General features: G+C 56.0%; 3 protein-coding genes across 3 annotated transcripts; 1 reads left to right on the top strand and 2 right to left on the bottom strand.

Annotated features, from left to right (window-relative positions):
• Nucleotides 1–475: 475 nt before the first annotated feature.
• Nucleotides 476–6,999, bottom strand: VOLCADRAFT_78840 (uncharacterized protein; the record flags this gene model as incomplete). The annotated part of the gene is made up of 12 exons (XM_002945773.1): nucleotides 6,934–6,999; nucleotides 6,327–6,449; nucleotides 5,832–5,987; nucleotides 5,507–5,584; nucleotides 5,029–5,171; nucleotides 4,552–4,609; nucleotides 4,016–4,159; nucleotides 3,047–3,191; nucleotides 2,253–2,476; nucleotides 1,911–2,033; nucleotides 1,251–1,436; nucleotides 476–1,006 (listed from the first exon to the last, which is right to left on the bottom strand). Exons 1-12 carry the CDS (start codon nucleotides 6,955–6,957, stop codon nucleotides 476–478), a joined length of 1,935 nt encoding a protein of 644 aa, XP_002945819.1. The 5' UTR covers nucleotides 6,958–6,999.
• A 1,560-nt stretch (nucleotides 7,000–8,559) lies between these two features.
• On the top strand, nucleotides 8,560–9,391 carry mrpL29 (mitochondrial ribosomal protein L29). The gene has a single exon (XM_002946121.1). The coding sequence runs from the start codon at nucleotides 8,692–8,694 to the stop codon at nucleotides 9,118–9,120; it is 429 nt and encodes a 142-aa protein (XP_002946167.1). The 5' UTR covers nucleotides 8,560–8,691; the 3' UTR covers nucleotides 9,121–9,391.
• An 807-nt stretch (nucleotides 9,392–10,198) lies between these two features.
• atgcg1 (ATP synthase, subunit gamma, chloroplast precursor) lies at nucleotides 10,199–12,805 on the bottom strand. The gene is made up of 5 exons (XM_002945772.1): nucleotides 12,656–12,805; nucleotides 12,415–12,570; nucleotides 12,127–12,273; nucleotides 11,806–11,917; nucleotides 10,199–11,328 (listed from the first exon to the last, which is right to left on the bottom strand). Exons 1-5 carry the CDS (start codon nucleotides 12,755–12,757, stop codon nucleotides 10,763–10,765), a joined length of 1,083 nt encoding a protein of 360 aa, XP_002945818.1. The 5' UTR covers nucleotides 12,758–12,805; the 3' UTR covers nucleotides 10,199–10,762.
• Nucleotides 12,806–14,302: the final 1,497 nt, after the last annotated feature.

Below are 14,302 nucleotides of genomic sequence, written 5' to 3'. Positions count from 1 at the left end.
ACATTTCGAGAACCGTCAAGTCTGCTTGGTGTGCGCATTTTCCTCCTTTTCGCCGTGTGGGCATTCACGCAAAGCCACCACCACAGCAATGTACACCGCCCGCCCTGTCGTGAAATTCCAAGCACGGCTTAGCGCTATGCAACGCGACGGCGCCAGGTCGGATGAGCTCATATACAGATAGGCTCAGGCAGGAATGCGGGAAGCCGCAACGCGGCGCTCGGGGGCAGGACCATAGCCAGCTCCTATTCGACCCACTTCTTCCCCGCCACAGCCACACCCCTGCTCCGACTTGTCTGGACCCGCGCACCGAGAGGAATGCCGTGCCGGAACGCGCACACCCGCCACGCGCATTTTCCCTCTTGCACTCAACCATGTCGAATCTCTCAACACGGCTTAAGCCACTACTGTTCACCGTGCCATGAACACGACATCGCAACCTAACTGTCATGTCATACAAACGTCTGAGTTACTGAGCCTAACTCCGCCGCCTGTCATCCCTTGACTTGCGTCCCTTAGGGCTGCCACTGCCATTGCCTTTGCCCCTCCTCCTCGCCTTCTCCTGCACCTCTCCCTTCGCACGGTTCCTGGCTCCACCGCCGCGGCCTTCTCGCCGCCGTCGTCGCCCGCGGCTGTCACTATCACTGTCGCTGTCCGAATCGCTACTGCTGGAACTGCTGCTGCTACTGTCGTCGCTGCTGCTACTGCCAGAGTCACTACTGCTGCCGCTGCTGCTACTGCCAGAGCCGCTGCTGCTGTCGCTGCCGCCGCCCAACATGCGACGCGCCACCTGTTGCTGCTGCTGGGCCGCCTGAGCCGCCACGGTGATCTTGTACTGCTCGCGCATTACGTCGGTGACGCCACCCAGGCCGATGGAGGTGAAGAAGTTGATGGAGAAGCGCATGTGCTGCAGGGAGTCGCGCGGGAAGAGGCCCTCGAACCAGGGGCTGAAGGCGGGGTCGTTCAGGCGCTGGTTGAGCTTAACGAGGCCCATGGTGCTCGACAGCTCCTGCAGGCAGAAAGGGGTGACGGAGGCAGTTCGGAGCTATAAATGGCGAAACCCCCCAAATAAACGCGCGTAAGGGAGGGCAACACGGATGGGTCCGCCAGGACAACGCACAAGGACAACTCCTCTCATTCGCAATCCCCACCCCTCTCTTCCCCCCTCGCACACACACACACACACAACACCGCATTACCACCACCCACACACCCACACACCCACACACACTCGCACCCCCCAACGTGCCCACCTGGAAGAGGTACTTGATGAAGATGCGGGAGGACGACGTGGTATCTTCCTCAGTGAGCTGCACCGCCGTCAGGGCCGACCAGGGCAGGGCATCCGTTGCCAGCAGGTGCGCGAACAGACACGATACGTTGCGCAGCTTGTTGGTTTCCAGCCGGTGAATCACGCTGTACTGCTTGCGGAAGCAGTCCTGAGTGGCAGTGGGATGTTTGGTGGAACCCGGGGGGTGCGGGAACGTCCGCAAGGGGTAAAAATAAAAATTCACATGAGGCTAGTTGAGGCTGGCTTGCTCTTCGTCGTCGTCATTTTCCGTATTCCTCTGCACAGATCAGCCATTTTTGATTAAAAAAAGGCAATCACACGCGTCCACGCGAAATTCCAGTGAAATATGCAGTCCGGATCAGGTGAGGTTGGATTTTGCTGAGACCCATCATGGCGGGAAGGAACCAGGGCGGGCTGCCCGCAAGTACAGGGCAGGGTACGGCGGGGGAACCACCGGAAACCCATAAGGCCCCCGGTGGCTAGCCAGCTCAGGCGGCAAGAGGGCAGAGATGTGCACACACATATACATATATATACCTACATATATGTGTATATATATGTAGATATGTGTATACATATGTATGACCCGCCGCAGCCTTTTCCACCCTCCCATACCACCCACCTCAAACGTCTCTGCATAGGCCCGGTTGAGGTAGCAGAAGCGCTGGGCAAGTAGGCCGTAGAAGCGCTTAAAGGTCCGCTCCTGGGAGCAGCACTCGATAATCATGGTCACCAGCTCTATTTCCTGCGCGGAGGAGGACAATTGGGAGGGGCCGGAGCGCCCGTTCTCAGGCCTTGAACGGGTCGTTGTGATCTTGTTGCTCAGTTGAGTCATCCGGCGCACATTCTACCCTTCCGGTGCGCATATAATTTTTCGCCACCTCTTCCCCCCACCTACCGACATGTACCCGCGTGCCGCATACCAGGGGTGCCACATCCGCGCAACAAGGCCAAAGCCACGCACCTGACCAGGCTGAATGCCGATTTTAAGCAGCTTGTGACCCGCTTCCTCGAAGTCAAAGGACGACATGAGGGTGAGGTAGATGGTGCGGCGCAGGTTGACCAGGTTGGTGGCGGTTTCGTCGTGGATGCCGCCGCCGCCACTGGTGCCGCCGCCGCCGCCGCCGTCACCGCCACCGCCGCTGCCTGGCCCGTCTTCATCGTCGCCCTCGTCGTCACCGTCGGTACCTGCGGAATGCCAGACGACGCGCGGAATCAGATGCTGATGCTGATGCTGATAACAATGATGCAAAGAGATTCAACTGTCAAGAAAGAATTGACTGTCGAGAAAGCACCAACAGCCAAGCTATACCAACTCTGCCAGAGTAGCTCAAAGCAGTGGCGCTGTTAACCCCCGCACTCCTGAAATAATGGAAAAGGGAACGGGCTGGGAACGTTTTGGGTACGTGCCGCGACAGGAGCAGCAGCACCCTACCACCATAGACCCCAACAGGAAGCCGCACTGGTGGCGTTCACCCATGACCATGAAGGCCCCCCCGCCCGACCCCGCCGCCCCAAGCCGTCTTCCCAGCCACCATCCCCAACGCCCTAGCCCAACCTCCTGGACCCATCCGGACCTTATCTGGATCCAGCACTTCTTTCCTACCTCCCCACAAGCTATACATACGCACATATACACACACGAACCGCTCCTTTGACCTGGACAAGGCTTGTTCAGGTTCAATTTCAAAAGTCCCCGCCATTCTGTCCAGAATGACAGTCACAGCTACTACCTTTTTGTACCGGCTAGCCACCCACCTTGCTCGTCGCCCGGCCCGCTGCCGCCGCCGCCGCCTCCCTCCTCCTCGTCTTCCTCGTCTCCTAGGACCTCCCTGGCGATGGCCGCATACTTGCGCTCCTCCTCCTCGTAGTTGGGGTCCACCCTGAACACATCCAGGTTGGTCTGGCAGCACCGAGGAGGGAGGGCGGGCGGGCGGGGGGAGGGAAAAGGCGGCGGCGGGGAGGGAAAAGAACATATGATGCAAAAAGAAGCAGGAGGGGAAGGCCATGAACCACATGAACGATTGAAGCTGACACCAAGAAGGATAGACTGATACGCCAGAAACATACGGGGGGAACGTGAGGAGACCCCAGGAAGGATAACGACAATACACCATGGGAGGAGGGAGGATGCAGTCACCAAGGTCAGGTCAAAAATCATTCCGCCCGAAAAGGTACACAAAAGCGAAAAAAAGGTGGATGACCGGGCAAAGCAAAACGCCATCGTTATTCCTCGGGAGAAAGCTTGGGAATAACTAAGCGCGGGAAGAGCGCCTGTGACGACTCGCCGACGACGACTGGGCGGCCAAGTGCGACTGAGGACCGGTCGACTGTGGAGGACCCTGTGTTACATATCCGCGACGACGCTGCTGCTGCTGCGAGACAGCAAAGCGAGACAGCGCTAGGCTCCTCCTCACATGGGCGCATGGGCTCTCCCCTGCCGGAACTACATCTGCCGCTGGCTCGTAACCACCCTGTCCTGTCCTAGGGTGACCCGAACTACCTATCCTACCTACCTACCTACCTGCCGTCGACCGCACCCCTGCCGCCATCATCTCTCTGTATTGTTTATGTATACTGTTCTTCCACGAGTGGAACAGTATACGTCCTCGTTGCCACGACAGCCCCTCCCCATACCTGACAACCAACCTCCCTGTACCCTGCAGGTGCAGCCGCGCGCCTCCTCCACCTACACCCGCCCGCCCTACACACACGCAGCCTCCTCACCTGCGCCTGCAACTGGTCGTCTAGTCCCAGCTCGTGTGTGATCTGGTCCTCAGCCTCCACGAGGTCCAGTTCCGGCTTGAGGGCGGGGAAGCCGGAAGCCTCAAACCCCGCCTTGCGCAGAGCAAACATGCCCTCGATGATGAACTGTACACCGTACCATCACCAACACCATCGCCAAAATGTGACAGCAGCCGACCGACCGTACCGGCATATGCCGAAAAGAGGACAACAGCAACAGGGAAGGGAGAGGTAGGCAGGAAGGGGACAATATTCAAATGGTGTTTCATGTGTGGGCTGGGCTACGGAGGTGCATGTTGGTTCCTGGCTTGCGGCGGGCTAGGTGTCTGAAGCCGTGTGTACCGTGTCGCTGTGCGCGGACACAGCATCGTCACGGCACACACATACATAAATACACACACACAACCCGGGTGACCTGGCGCTTCCGAGGTTCCTCCTGAGGTCAACCTGAGCCTTTCCCCCTCTCTTCCCGGTTTGGTGTAAGGTTTCTTCCGCCTCTCCCGCTGCCGCTCACGCACCTGCACTCGCTTGCTGATGGCTCCCTCGTGTAGGATCGCGCGGAAGCGCTCAAAGACGCTGTAAGGCGGGACACAGCCGAGCGGCAGCAAATCCAGGCAGCAAATGGTGATGTACGCGATACAGTTGTGGTGCAAACAGAACCAATGAGGCGGTGAGGGTGGGAAGCGCGGAGGAAGAGGCAGGACACATACAATGGCGTGAATAAACACAGTTAACTTATGGGAAAGGACGGAACATCTAAGGGTTTCAGAGTTACGTCTAAGAAACGGATACCAGCTCACGGGTATACCAGCTTGAACTGACGAGAGGATGGATTACCCTTAAAACCCGAAGCCTTCCAGACCCAGGCCCAGACCCGCACCTCCCACGCACCGCCCCGTCCTCGTCCTCGTCCTGCAAAACCCCAACCACCAGCATCCAGCTTGGGAGTCAACCCCCGAATCTCCCACCTCCCACCGCATTATGCCTTCACCCACCCGTGCAGCCCCTGCGGCGCGACGTCCTGCAGGTGCGCCCCCACCTCCCGCACAAAGTCCACGGCCATCTCCACGCTGTCCTCACTGGGCACCTCCAACAGCAGGATCAGCACCTCCAGGGCCAACACCTCGTGAGCCACTCCCTGCAGGGGCCGGGGGGTAGCGGGGGCCCGCACACGCACACGCCACAACACACATACATGCCACAACAAAAGATAGGCTATAGCTCCCGGTTGACAAAATGCAATTAAGATATTTTTGGTCGCGTGAAAACGGTTATGGCCATCAAAGAACAGAACGAACTTTGGCTGTAAGATGGATGTAAAGAGATGTTTGGCGTCGTCCACAGGTTGCTGCCAGGAGGAGGTTGTTGTCTCCTCTGTCGCCACGGCGAAAACCCACCTCTACACAATTAAAACAGCTATCGCTCCATCTTCACCCGCCTCTCTCTCTCTCTCCCTTGAAACCCACAACCCACCTGGTTGACCAGGTGCGCGATGAATTTGGACGCAGCCGTGCACACGGGCTTATCGTTGCGCTTGAACGACCGCTTGAACTGCAGGACGGCGTATGGCAGGAAACAGGACGGCGGGACAGGACAAGAAGAACAGGACTAAACGGGGCTGACAGGACAAACTCGGACGTGACCCGGACGTCAAGGAGAACGGAGAATGGAGAGAGAGAGAAAAACGTGCATGCCATGAAAAAATAGGCAGAAAGCATGCATGCATGCAAACAAACAAACACACATACATATGTGCGCGTGGAGACGTAAGCGTCTATATAACTGCAAGGTATTTTACCTGCAATATGAGCCTGGACAGCAGCAGCTCCCCAATCTCGGGAAACTTGGTGTTGATGACCGCCACCAGAGCGGAGTACACGGGGGTGAAGCTGGGGGACGCGGCCTGGCTCTTCATCAGGGAACGGCAAAACAGACCTCGCCCACGGATCAGGTTCTGTGCGAGGACGGCGTTGTCGGAACAGCAGCCGAGTGGAGATGCCCCGAGAGTGCGGGACACCAACATGAGACGAGGGGAGGGAGGGGGGAAGCAGGAGGGGAGGGGAGGGAGCAGGCAATTCAGATGGCCGTGTGAGATGTAGGGCTCGTAGGAAAACAAGGGCAAAATGGAAAAAAAGTCAATTACGACAAACCTCCCCCCACCACGACACACAGCACCGTCGGGGTGCACATGGGTGGGGTGGAGACGGGGACTAATTTTTCTGAACGGGGGGTAGGAAGACAACGGGAGGAGACGAAGGGGACCCGCTCCTCCGCCCGCGACGCCGGCCCTCACCTCCCGGAAGATCTCCGGTAAGATGTTCTTAATGTTGACCACGTTGACCTTGTTGATGATGCCGTTAAGGCTCTTCTTGAGCGCCTCCCAGGTAAGGCGCTGGTACTCGGGGGAGGCCTTGTCCTGAACGGCGCAGGAGGGAGGATGAGGATGAGGATGCGGAGGGACCGACCGCGATGGGGCGCCGCCGTGGAACAACGAGGCAGCACGACACGGGGAACTTGTTTACAAGGCGAAGGGAGGCGAAGGGAGAAAGGAGGCTCGAGGAGGAGCCTGGGTAGGACAGGGCTGGAAGATGGGCGTATTCTTGTGTGTGTGTGTGTGCATGTATCCCAGCAGGTCCTGTACGCTTGATTCTCTGCCCCATTGTCCGGGTTGGTGTCGAAAGGAAGCACCGCTTGCCTTACCGAGTGTGTGTATGTGTAAATTTGTTGTTTCAGGCCCCGACGGAGAGGGTAATTTTGCAGTGCAGGGCTGCAAATTATGCCAGCGCTAAACACACCAAGCAATGGCCACAGGGACGAGGAGGACGATAACAGCATTTCGCTTCCATGTAGTATAACACAAAACAGGTAATATTTACTATTTAGTATCTGGTCTGCCGTACCTGAGCTCCCTGCTCCGCCATCATGCGAGCCAGCTTGAACGGCGGGATGTACACGCCACCGGTTTTGCCTAAGGGAAAAAATCGAACAGATTTGTGGGAGGGTTGAGCCAACAGACCCGGATTAGGTTCCTAACTTATTCCGAACTTACCAGCTACCGGGCGAGCCTAACTAGCAGGCGGGCGAGCGAGGAACGGGGAACGAGGTTGTATGTGGCCCGAGTGCATGGCAAATTCCCTGACTAGGGCGTCCCTGGGCCAAGATCCAGGTTCAAGTCCCGGAGCCAGCGATTTTAAGCACTCCCTCATCATTTGGCATCTCCAGGTTGCTGCATCAATTATGGACAAGTGCCGACCCCAGCCCCAAGAGACGCACCGAGAGTCACAGGCTTGCGTGCAGCGGTGGGCGCTTCAGGTGCGGCGGCGACCGAAGCCGCCGCTCCGTCGCCAGCGTCCGCATCCGCATCCGCCGCAGCGGGCGCAGGCCCTGCGACAGTCTCAGCACCCTTGTGAGCCTTGCCAGCGTCCGCATCCACCTCGGCACGCCCGCGTGCTGCGCCGTCGTCATCCCACCGGCGCCTGCACAGGGTACACGCGACCTCCCAAATGAGTTACGAAAAAACCCGTTTGCGCAACCCCCCGACGTCCTCCACACATAGCCTGTTCAACTAGTTCCTAACCCCACAATCTTCCGAATGGGGTATGCATTTTGTTGTAAACGAAGCACACATGTGCCCCGAGGTAGCGGGTTCAAGCCACGCCAGACGCTGCACGTAGATGTGCGAGTGCATCTAGGTATAGAGATTGGAGGCAATACGTGCATGCCCTGAACAACCGAATCTGAACGAACTCAAGGGCACACCTCTTGCGTGGGCTGTCCCCTGGGCCATGCCCCTCCGGCTCGCGCTCCCGACCGCGCTCCCGCTCCCTCTCCCGCTCCCGCTCCGACTCGCGTGTCCGTTCACGATCGTGATCGCGCTGCCCGTCGCGGTCGCGGTCGCGACCGTAGCCCCGTTCCACCCCCCGGTCTTTGCGGTCGCGGTCGCGTTCTCTGTCCCGGTAGCGGCTGTCGTCATGAGGACGGTACCGACCGCGGTCATAGCGGTCGCCGTCGTACCGGTCACTATCGTACCGGTCGTCGCCAGGCCGGTGCCGTTGACGGCCGTAGTCACGGTTGCTGCGTTCACGGTCACCATCGTACCGGCGAGCGTCAGGGTCGTAGCGGTCATTACCATCGCCGCGCCTGTCACCATCATCATCATCTGAGCGTGGTGCCATTGGATAATCAACCCGGCGCCCTGCTTGAAGCAGGGTGCCGGTGGGTACGCGATCGCTGAGAGCTAGGCGGTGTGTTGATGCACTTCCTAAAGGATTTATAGAAGCTCGGAAGAGGAATCGGAATATGAAGGCTTTTGAAGGTGTTTTCTCGAGTAAAATAAAGGGGCCGAGTCCTACGGAACAAAACGACAACCCCAGTAGACGCTAGCACTTATTAGACCCTGCACTATTTACCGACATTATTGCACATGTGTAAGAGCGAGCGTGATTACCTTTCAAGGCGCCGTACGAAAGGCCGCCGTAAATCACAAGGACACAAAGCATAGGGAATTTTCGTTATTTTGCTCTACATAGAAGTTAACTAGTTGGCGGGCAGTAAAGACATTCTAGGCTTTGGTCGCAGCCGCAGACAAAGCTTCACACCCCAAGGCTGCAGACGGCTACCTTGGATTTTGCCCGTCTGACCTTAGGCCGCAACTAGCCATGCAGGTCGCTCGTGCTTTCACTGCTGTGCGGCCGGCCCGCTCGACCCTTACGCCGACTCCACAGCGCGTGGCTGTGGTTGTCCAGGCGAAGCCAACCAAGCTCTCTGACTTCAGCGGCTTGTCCAACCAGGAGCTTGTGGAGCAGGCTAGCCTTTTGAAGCGTGAGCTGGCCAGCGTTAAGTGGGTGCAGCGCTCTCAAGGCTTGACGGAATTGAAGGCTGGCGAGGCCATGCCACAGCGCGACCCTGCAAAGATTCCCAAGGCTCATGTCAACAAGCACCTCCGTCGTCAGATTGCTCAGTGCCTGACTTTGTTGCGCCAGCGTCAGATTGCGGACGGCATTACCGACCGCAGGGAGGCTCGGCGCATTGAGAAGCGCGCTGCCCTGGCACAGGGGACGCTGCAGAAAAGCGCGGCGCCGAAATAGATGGTTCAGAGTCGAATGGATGGATTTGCAGTCTAGTTTGTGCATGGACAGGGTGTAGTTAGCCATGCGTTGCCGCGACTTTTCACGCGTTTCAAGCGAAGCGCTGCGTATCACAGCAGTTTTTGGATTCTATGCTGTGAGAGGCATCAGTGGTGCTTCAGCGGTTGATACGGTTTTGCGAGGTTGGCGTGGGGGCCGCGAGCTGTGTATGTGCTCACCGAGGCGCGGCGTGTCTGGAGGTGCTCGCCGTGTAAAGTTAACATCTGATTGATTCAAGTCCCTGTGTTTACTCCCTCATACTAAGCTTTTGGTGGTTTCACTGAGCTTCTACGGTATTTCAGGTACCTTTGTTCTAGCCAAAGTGCTTTCCAGCGTCGTTTCCCCTTATCAAGAAATTGTTACTAGAAGACTAATTGACTTCGCCATCAGGGCTACAGGATGAAGAGGTCTATGGCACTTAATTGCATCGAAGAGCAAAAAGAAGTCAAAGTTAGTTTACGACAGCACTTAAACGCTGCAGAGCAAAACACGTCGAGGAAAAGCAGCGCACAAAACGCGCAACCAAACACAAAGATGCGCTAACCCACCCCCTGGCCAGTGGCCACCCGCTGGCCAGGCTAGTGACGCATCAGCCAGCTAATGCCCGAGACCTAACACGTCCTACTGGCGTACGAATAAGGACGAACGTAACAGTTTCTGTAACCATACATCATTCCGGCTGACCCCGTATGTGGCCACTGGAACAGTTTGAAATTTCACCACTTCTTTCCTACCTTCCTCTATGATCCTCTGCGCTTTCGCAAAAACCCTTCGGCGGTGTGTTCACAATGCCTTTAGCTTTAACGTATGCACAGGGTGTGAAGTACGGACGCTCACACTCACGGTTGAGCAGCCTTGGTACCAGGCAAACAACAAATTCGTATTGCTGTATGGAGGTAGCGTGCTAAAGTCAGCTTGATCCCACCTGTGTATTCTGTCTAGGCCCCGTCCATCACTAAACAATTTGCCTCCTGCTCTGTTGGTCAACTATACGTTGCATAGCAAGCCGTTGCCAGAAGATGACCGCGTAGACTGGAGACAGCGAATCGCATGCCTTTACAGCATGCCTTTGGAGGACGTTCCATGCGCTTACGCGCCGATGGCAACTACCGTCATTTAAGCGATAGCGTTTGCATTTGTCGTTAAAGGCAACAGCACGGAAGTCCGTCAGCAAAACTCCGCCCAGTTGCACTACCCTACCCTGCAACATGCCCTTACAGCCTCGTTGAGAAAATCCTTCCAACGGCCTCACCCAGAATCAGCAAAAAGGGCAGAACCGTAGGAAACATTTCAACAGCAGCTGTCGCCCACCTGTCAATCAGGCCGCTCACAATCAAGAGTCTCTTCTTCTCGAATAAGTCACATCCCGTACAACAGAAGCTACCGCCTTGCACATTCAAAAAATCTTCTTCCCCCTTCTTCACCACCATGTGCCTGCTGATACAGCAAAAACAAACGAAAGGCTTGGGCAAAATAGGCGCCACTCACTAACATCATTCAGCCGACGCGCACGCTAACAAAAAGAGGTGCTGCGTAGCGGCTTCCCGACAGCGTCCATATATCCCCGTAGCGGCTCTACTGCACCGCCCTTGCGCCCATCCGCTTAGCCCGAGGTGGCAGCAGCACCACCCACGATCTCAGACAGCTCCTGGGTAATCTTCGCCTGGCGCTGCTTGTTGTACTGGACCGTAAGCGCCTTGCGCAGCTCCTTAGCGTTGTCCGACGCGTTGTTCATAGCGTTCATGCGGGCCGCCAGCTCAGAAGCCAGGGCCTCCTGTAGGGAGCGCAGCAGGCAGCTGTTCATGTAGAGCGGCAGCAGCGCGTCCAGGATCTGAGCCGGCTCCTGCTCGAAAATCAGGCTAGGGTCCAGGGCCTCAGTAGCGATGGTGGTCTTCTCGCGCTCGACAGCGAACTCGCCACCCTTAGTGGTCAGCTTGAAGATCTCGTCGTCAGCGGCGTCCACGCACTTGCCGTCCACATCGCAGAGCTCGCCCATGGGGGTCATGGGCAGCAGAGTCTGGATGGCTGGGTTCGAGGTGATGAGCGAAATGAACTTGGTGTAAACCAGCTCCACCTTGTCCGACTCCTGGGCAATGAACGAAGCGAAGATCTCGTCGGCGATGCCCTGAGCGTCCTTGGTCGAGGGGGTCGCGCCCAGCGAGAAGGTCTCTGCAATACGGGAATGGAAAGATAGTCAGTGCTGCCGAAGCATTACTCCATCGCATTTTAACCGTCCAGGATCAAGAGTTCGAAGCCCTAGTAATTATCATCGCCGTAACAGACACTCATCTGATACTCGGCCGACACCTTGCCTGTGCCCAACCCTCGATTGTTAGGTCAATAAAAAGAAAATCAAATCCCTCAGATTCCAGAATGACAGGAGCCCGGGCCACGAGGATTTACATGCGTCGCCACAGATCTTCAAAACCTGATAACGAGTGCACACGTGTTCGAAGCTATTGAACCCATGGTCCCAACTTCTGGAGGCGATGGCTCCCCTACACGCTAGGTCTTCATTGTGGAACCGAACCCACCTAAAGAATCCCCAGGTTGGATTTTCAGATATCTACCCTTTTAACCATTCCCCCAACAAGTACCAGAATCCATGGACAGTTTCCAGCACACACATAACAGAACTGCACTCACTGGTGACGTTGTACTGCTTCCGCTTGGTGAAGTACTGAGCACCCTTGCGGCCAACGCACACGAGGTTGACCTTCACGCCAAGGGCGGTCAGCTCACGAATGCGCTGCTCAGTCTGCGAAGAACATGCGTAATAAGAAGTTTAGGTTGTCGCGTGGCATAGATTTACGCATCCGAAATACAGGGTAGCACTACTATACACGCACCTTGAACCCACACTACCCAGCCCGAATTTCCTGAAGATCCTTTATACAAGCCCATTCTAAATTCATTGCCCAGCAAGACAGTACATCCCAAGCTCGTGCTACTGGATGCCTATAATACCTTCTTAATAATGAAGTTGTTGTAGCCGCCGCAGAGACCACGGTCACCAGACAGAACGACAAGCATAACGCTCTTCACTGGGCGGACAGCGCACAGCGGCGAGTCCACGTCCTCCTGGCGGATGCGCTGGTTCACACCGTAAAGGACCTGCGTTGATGTAGGACGGGCACAGGTGACAAACGCTACCATCCTATATAGATAGGTGACTTATCAAGCATCATCAGTTTCCCTTGTCGTCACAACATGACCGTGCAAGCCAGTTCATTGCGCCGACCGGTCCTGTCGCACCTTCACCAGGTTCTCAGAGAAAGGGCGGCCGTTCACCACTGCCTCCTGAGCACGGCGGACCTTAGCAGCCGCGACCAGCTTCATCGCATCGGTGATCTTGTTGGTGTTCTTCACCGACGCAATGCGATCGCGGACCTCCTTGAGGCCAGCGGTCACCTATAGACAAAGCACAATCATCGGCTCAGTGCGCTGAGCTACCTTGTTGTCAATGTAAATCATAGGTGCTGGCTGATAGAGTCACCTGGAGAGAGCCGCGGCGTGCAACTCCCTGCTGCTGGGCCGGGGCGAAAGTCGAGCGGCCCATGAAGGCGCCCTGCTTAGAGGCGAGCATGGTGGCGGCCATCTTCTCCTAGCGAGGGAATAGAGTGTAAGCGCACGGGGAAAGGCAACGAGTCTGCTTGTGAAAAGAGGGATGACCGGCCCTGGATAAGACTCACCACCCTGGAGCGTCCCCTTTCACAAAGTGCTCGTCTTTTGCCAATCCTTTATAATGCTTCATGTTGCAAGTATAAATGCGAGTAATAAAGAGAGTAAAGTAGATCGTTGATATTGGCATTATGCTCTAATTATACTGAAACGGTAGTAATGGTGCTTCTGCGTGAGCCCTTGGCTCCTAGCGTCATTCAACGTTTTCACATGTCATATCAACCTAGTAAAGTGGCTTTGTGTGCCAACTTACTCTCTGTAACGAGCTCCGCTAGTGGGTATCAGGGCTGTCGCCTGGCATCCATGCGCTTTGCTCACGACTTTGCCTGGTTAGCCGGTCCTTTGACCATAGTCGTTAAGGGGATAAGTGACGGGTGGAAATGGAACTGATGCACTGCATGATCTTCTGAAACCCACGGTAACCAGCACTCCTTAAGTTTCAGTGCCTACAATCCAAGATCTTCGTCTTGCACCGTGTATTGACAGTTTCCAGTTTTCAGTAAGCTATTTGCAGACCATCCAAGCGGGCTGTCGACATAAACACAGATCCCTTGCCTTGCCTCAAAACCATGTTATCCTTCAGCTTCGTTGAGTTGACAGATGGATTGCATAATAGGTGCGACGAGGGGGGCGAATGCTCTGCCCTGCCGTTGTACACAAATTCAAGACATCTTGTTCAATCTGTTCACGGTGCGCACGCCGTTGTCACATCTTGGAACCCACGTCTTATAGCTTGATTGTGCTAGTCCTCTTCGCATGTCACCTTTCCTGGCACGGGCTAAGCCGCAGGCCCATGAACCGATTGCAACGAAGTTCCCAAAGCACCCACCACCACGCAGTACCCGACAGCCCCTCTCAGATAACATCCTCGTGCCTTCCTAACCATTATTTATGCATGGCTGACAACGCAGAACAAGAATGATTGGTCTTCATTCCTTCTTGCGTCTTGTGTTTTGATGTTGGTGGTATGCCTTGCTTATGAAGGCATCCTCAGGTCTACCGAACGTGAAAGTCTGACGCTATAATATGCTCGATTTTTTTTGTAATGTTACAGAGTGGGAGCCTTCTGGGCCGCTTTATCACATTGTCAGTTCTACGATCATTTATCACCTTATAGCACCATCCACCACTACCACACTGTACTTCGCCATACGAACTGTAAGTCCAAGGCGGCGGATCCAGCCTTCAGGGACCCCTCCTCATCTATTCACCCGAACACCCGAAGAGACGGAGGGTTCGGCAATCGCCACCAATCCAGCGTGCGAATATGGTCCATCAACTGTGACCTCAACTCCACATCTCAGCAGCTAGCCATAATCTCGCGCTCCCGACTAATTCGGGGGTCTCCCCACGCTCGATTTGCCGCGACCCCTTCGCCTGGACTGGCCTTACTTACGCCTTGCTTTTAGGTTCAATAAAGGGGTAATAAAAGTTCGTGCGAAAGAAACAGCGTGCTTCCCTT

This window comes from Volvox carteri, assembly GCF_000143455.1.
Source record: "Volvox carteri f. nagariensis unplaced genomic scaffold VOLCAscaffold_1, whole genome shotgun sequence".
Classification (NCBI taxonomy): Eukaryota; Viridiplantae; Chlorophyta; class Chlorophyceae; order Chlamydomonadales; family Volvocaceae; genus Volvox; species Volvox carteri.
This window is presented reverse-complemented; position numbering and strand designations above follow the sequence as displayed.

What these genes read in the sequence shown, in the direction of transcription:
- mrpL29 (XM_002946121.1), top strand. Translation starts at nt 8,692, where the DNA reads ATGCAGGTCGCTCGTGCTTTCACTGCTGTGCGGCCGGCCCGCTCGACC.
- atgcg1 (XM_002945772.1), bottom strand. Translation starts at nt 12,757, where the DNA reads ATGGCCGCCACCATGCTCGCCTCTAAGCAGGGCGCCTTCATGGGCCGC. An exon ending in ACAACTTCATTATTAAGAAG is followed by an intron (nt 11,918 to 12,126) that starts GTATTATAGGCA and finishes TGTTCTTCGCAG; the next exon opens with ACTGAGCAGCGCATTCGTGA. An exon ending in GAAGCAGTACAACGTCACCA is followed by an intron (nt 11,329 to 11,805) that starts GTGAGTGCAGTT and finishes CCCGTATTGCAG; the next exon opens with AGACCTTCTCGCTGGGCGCG.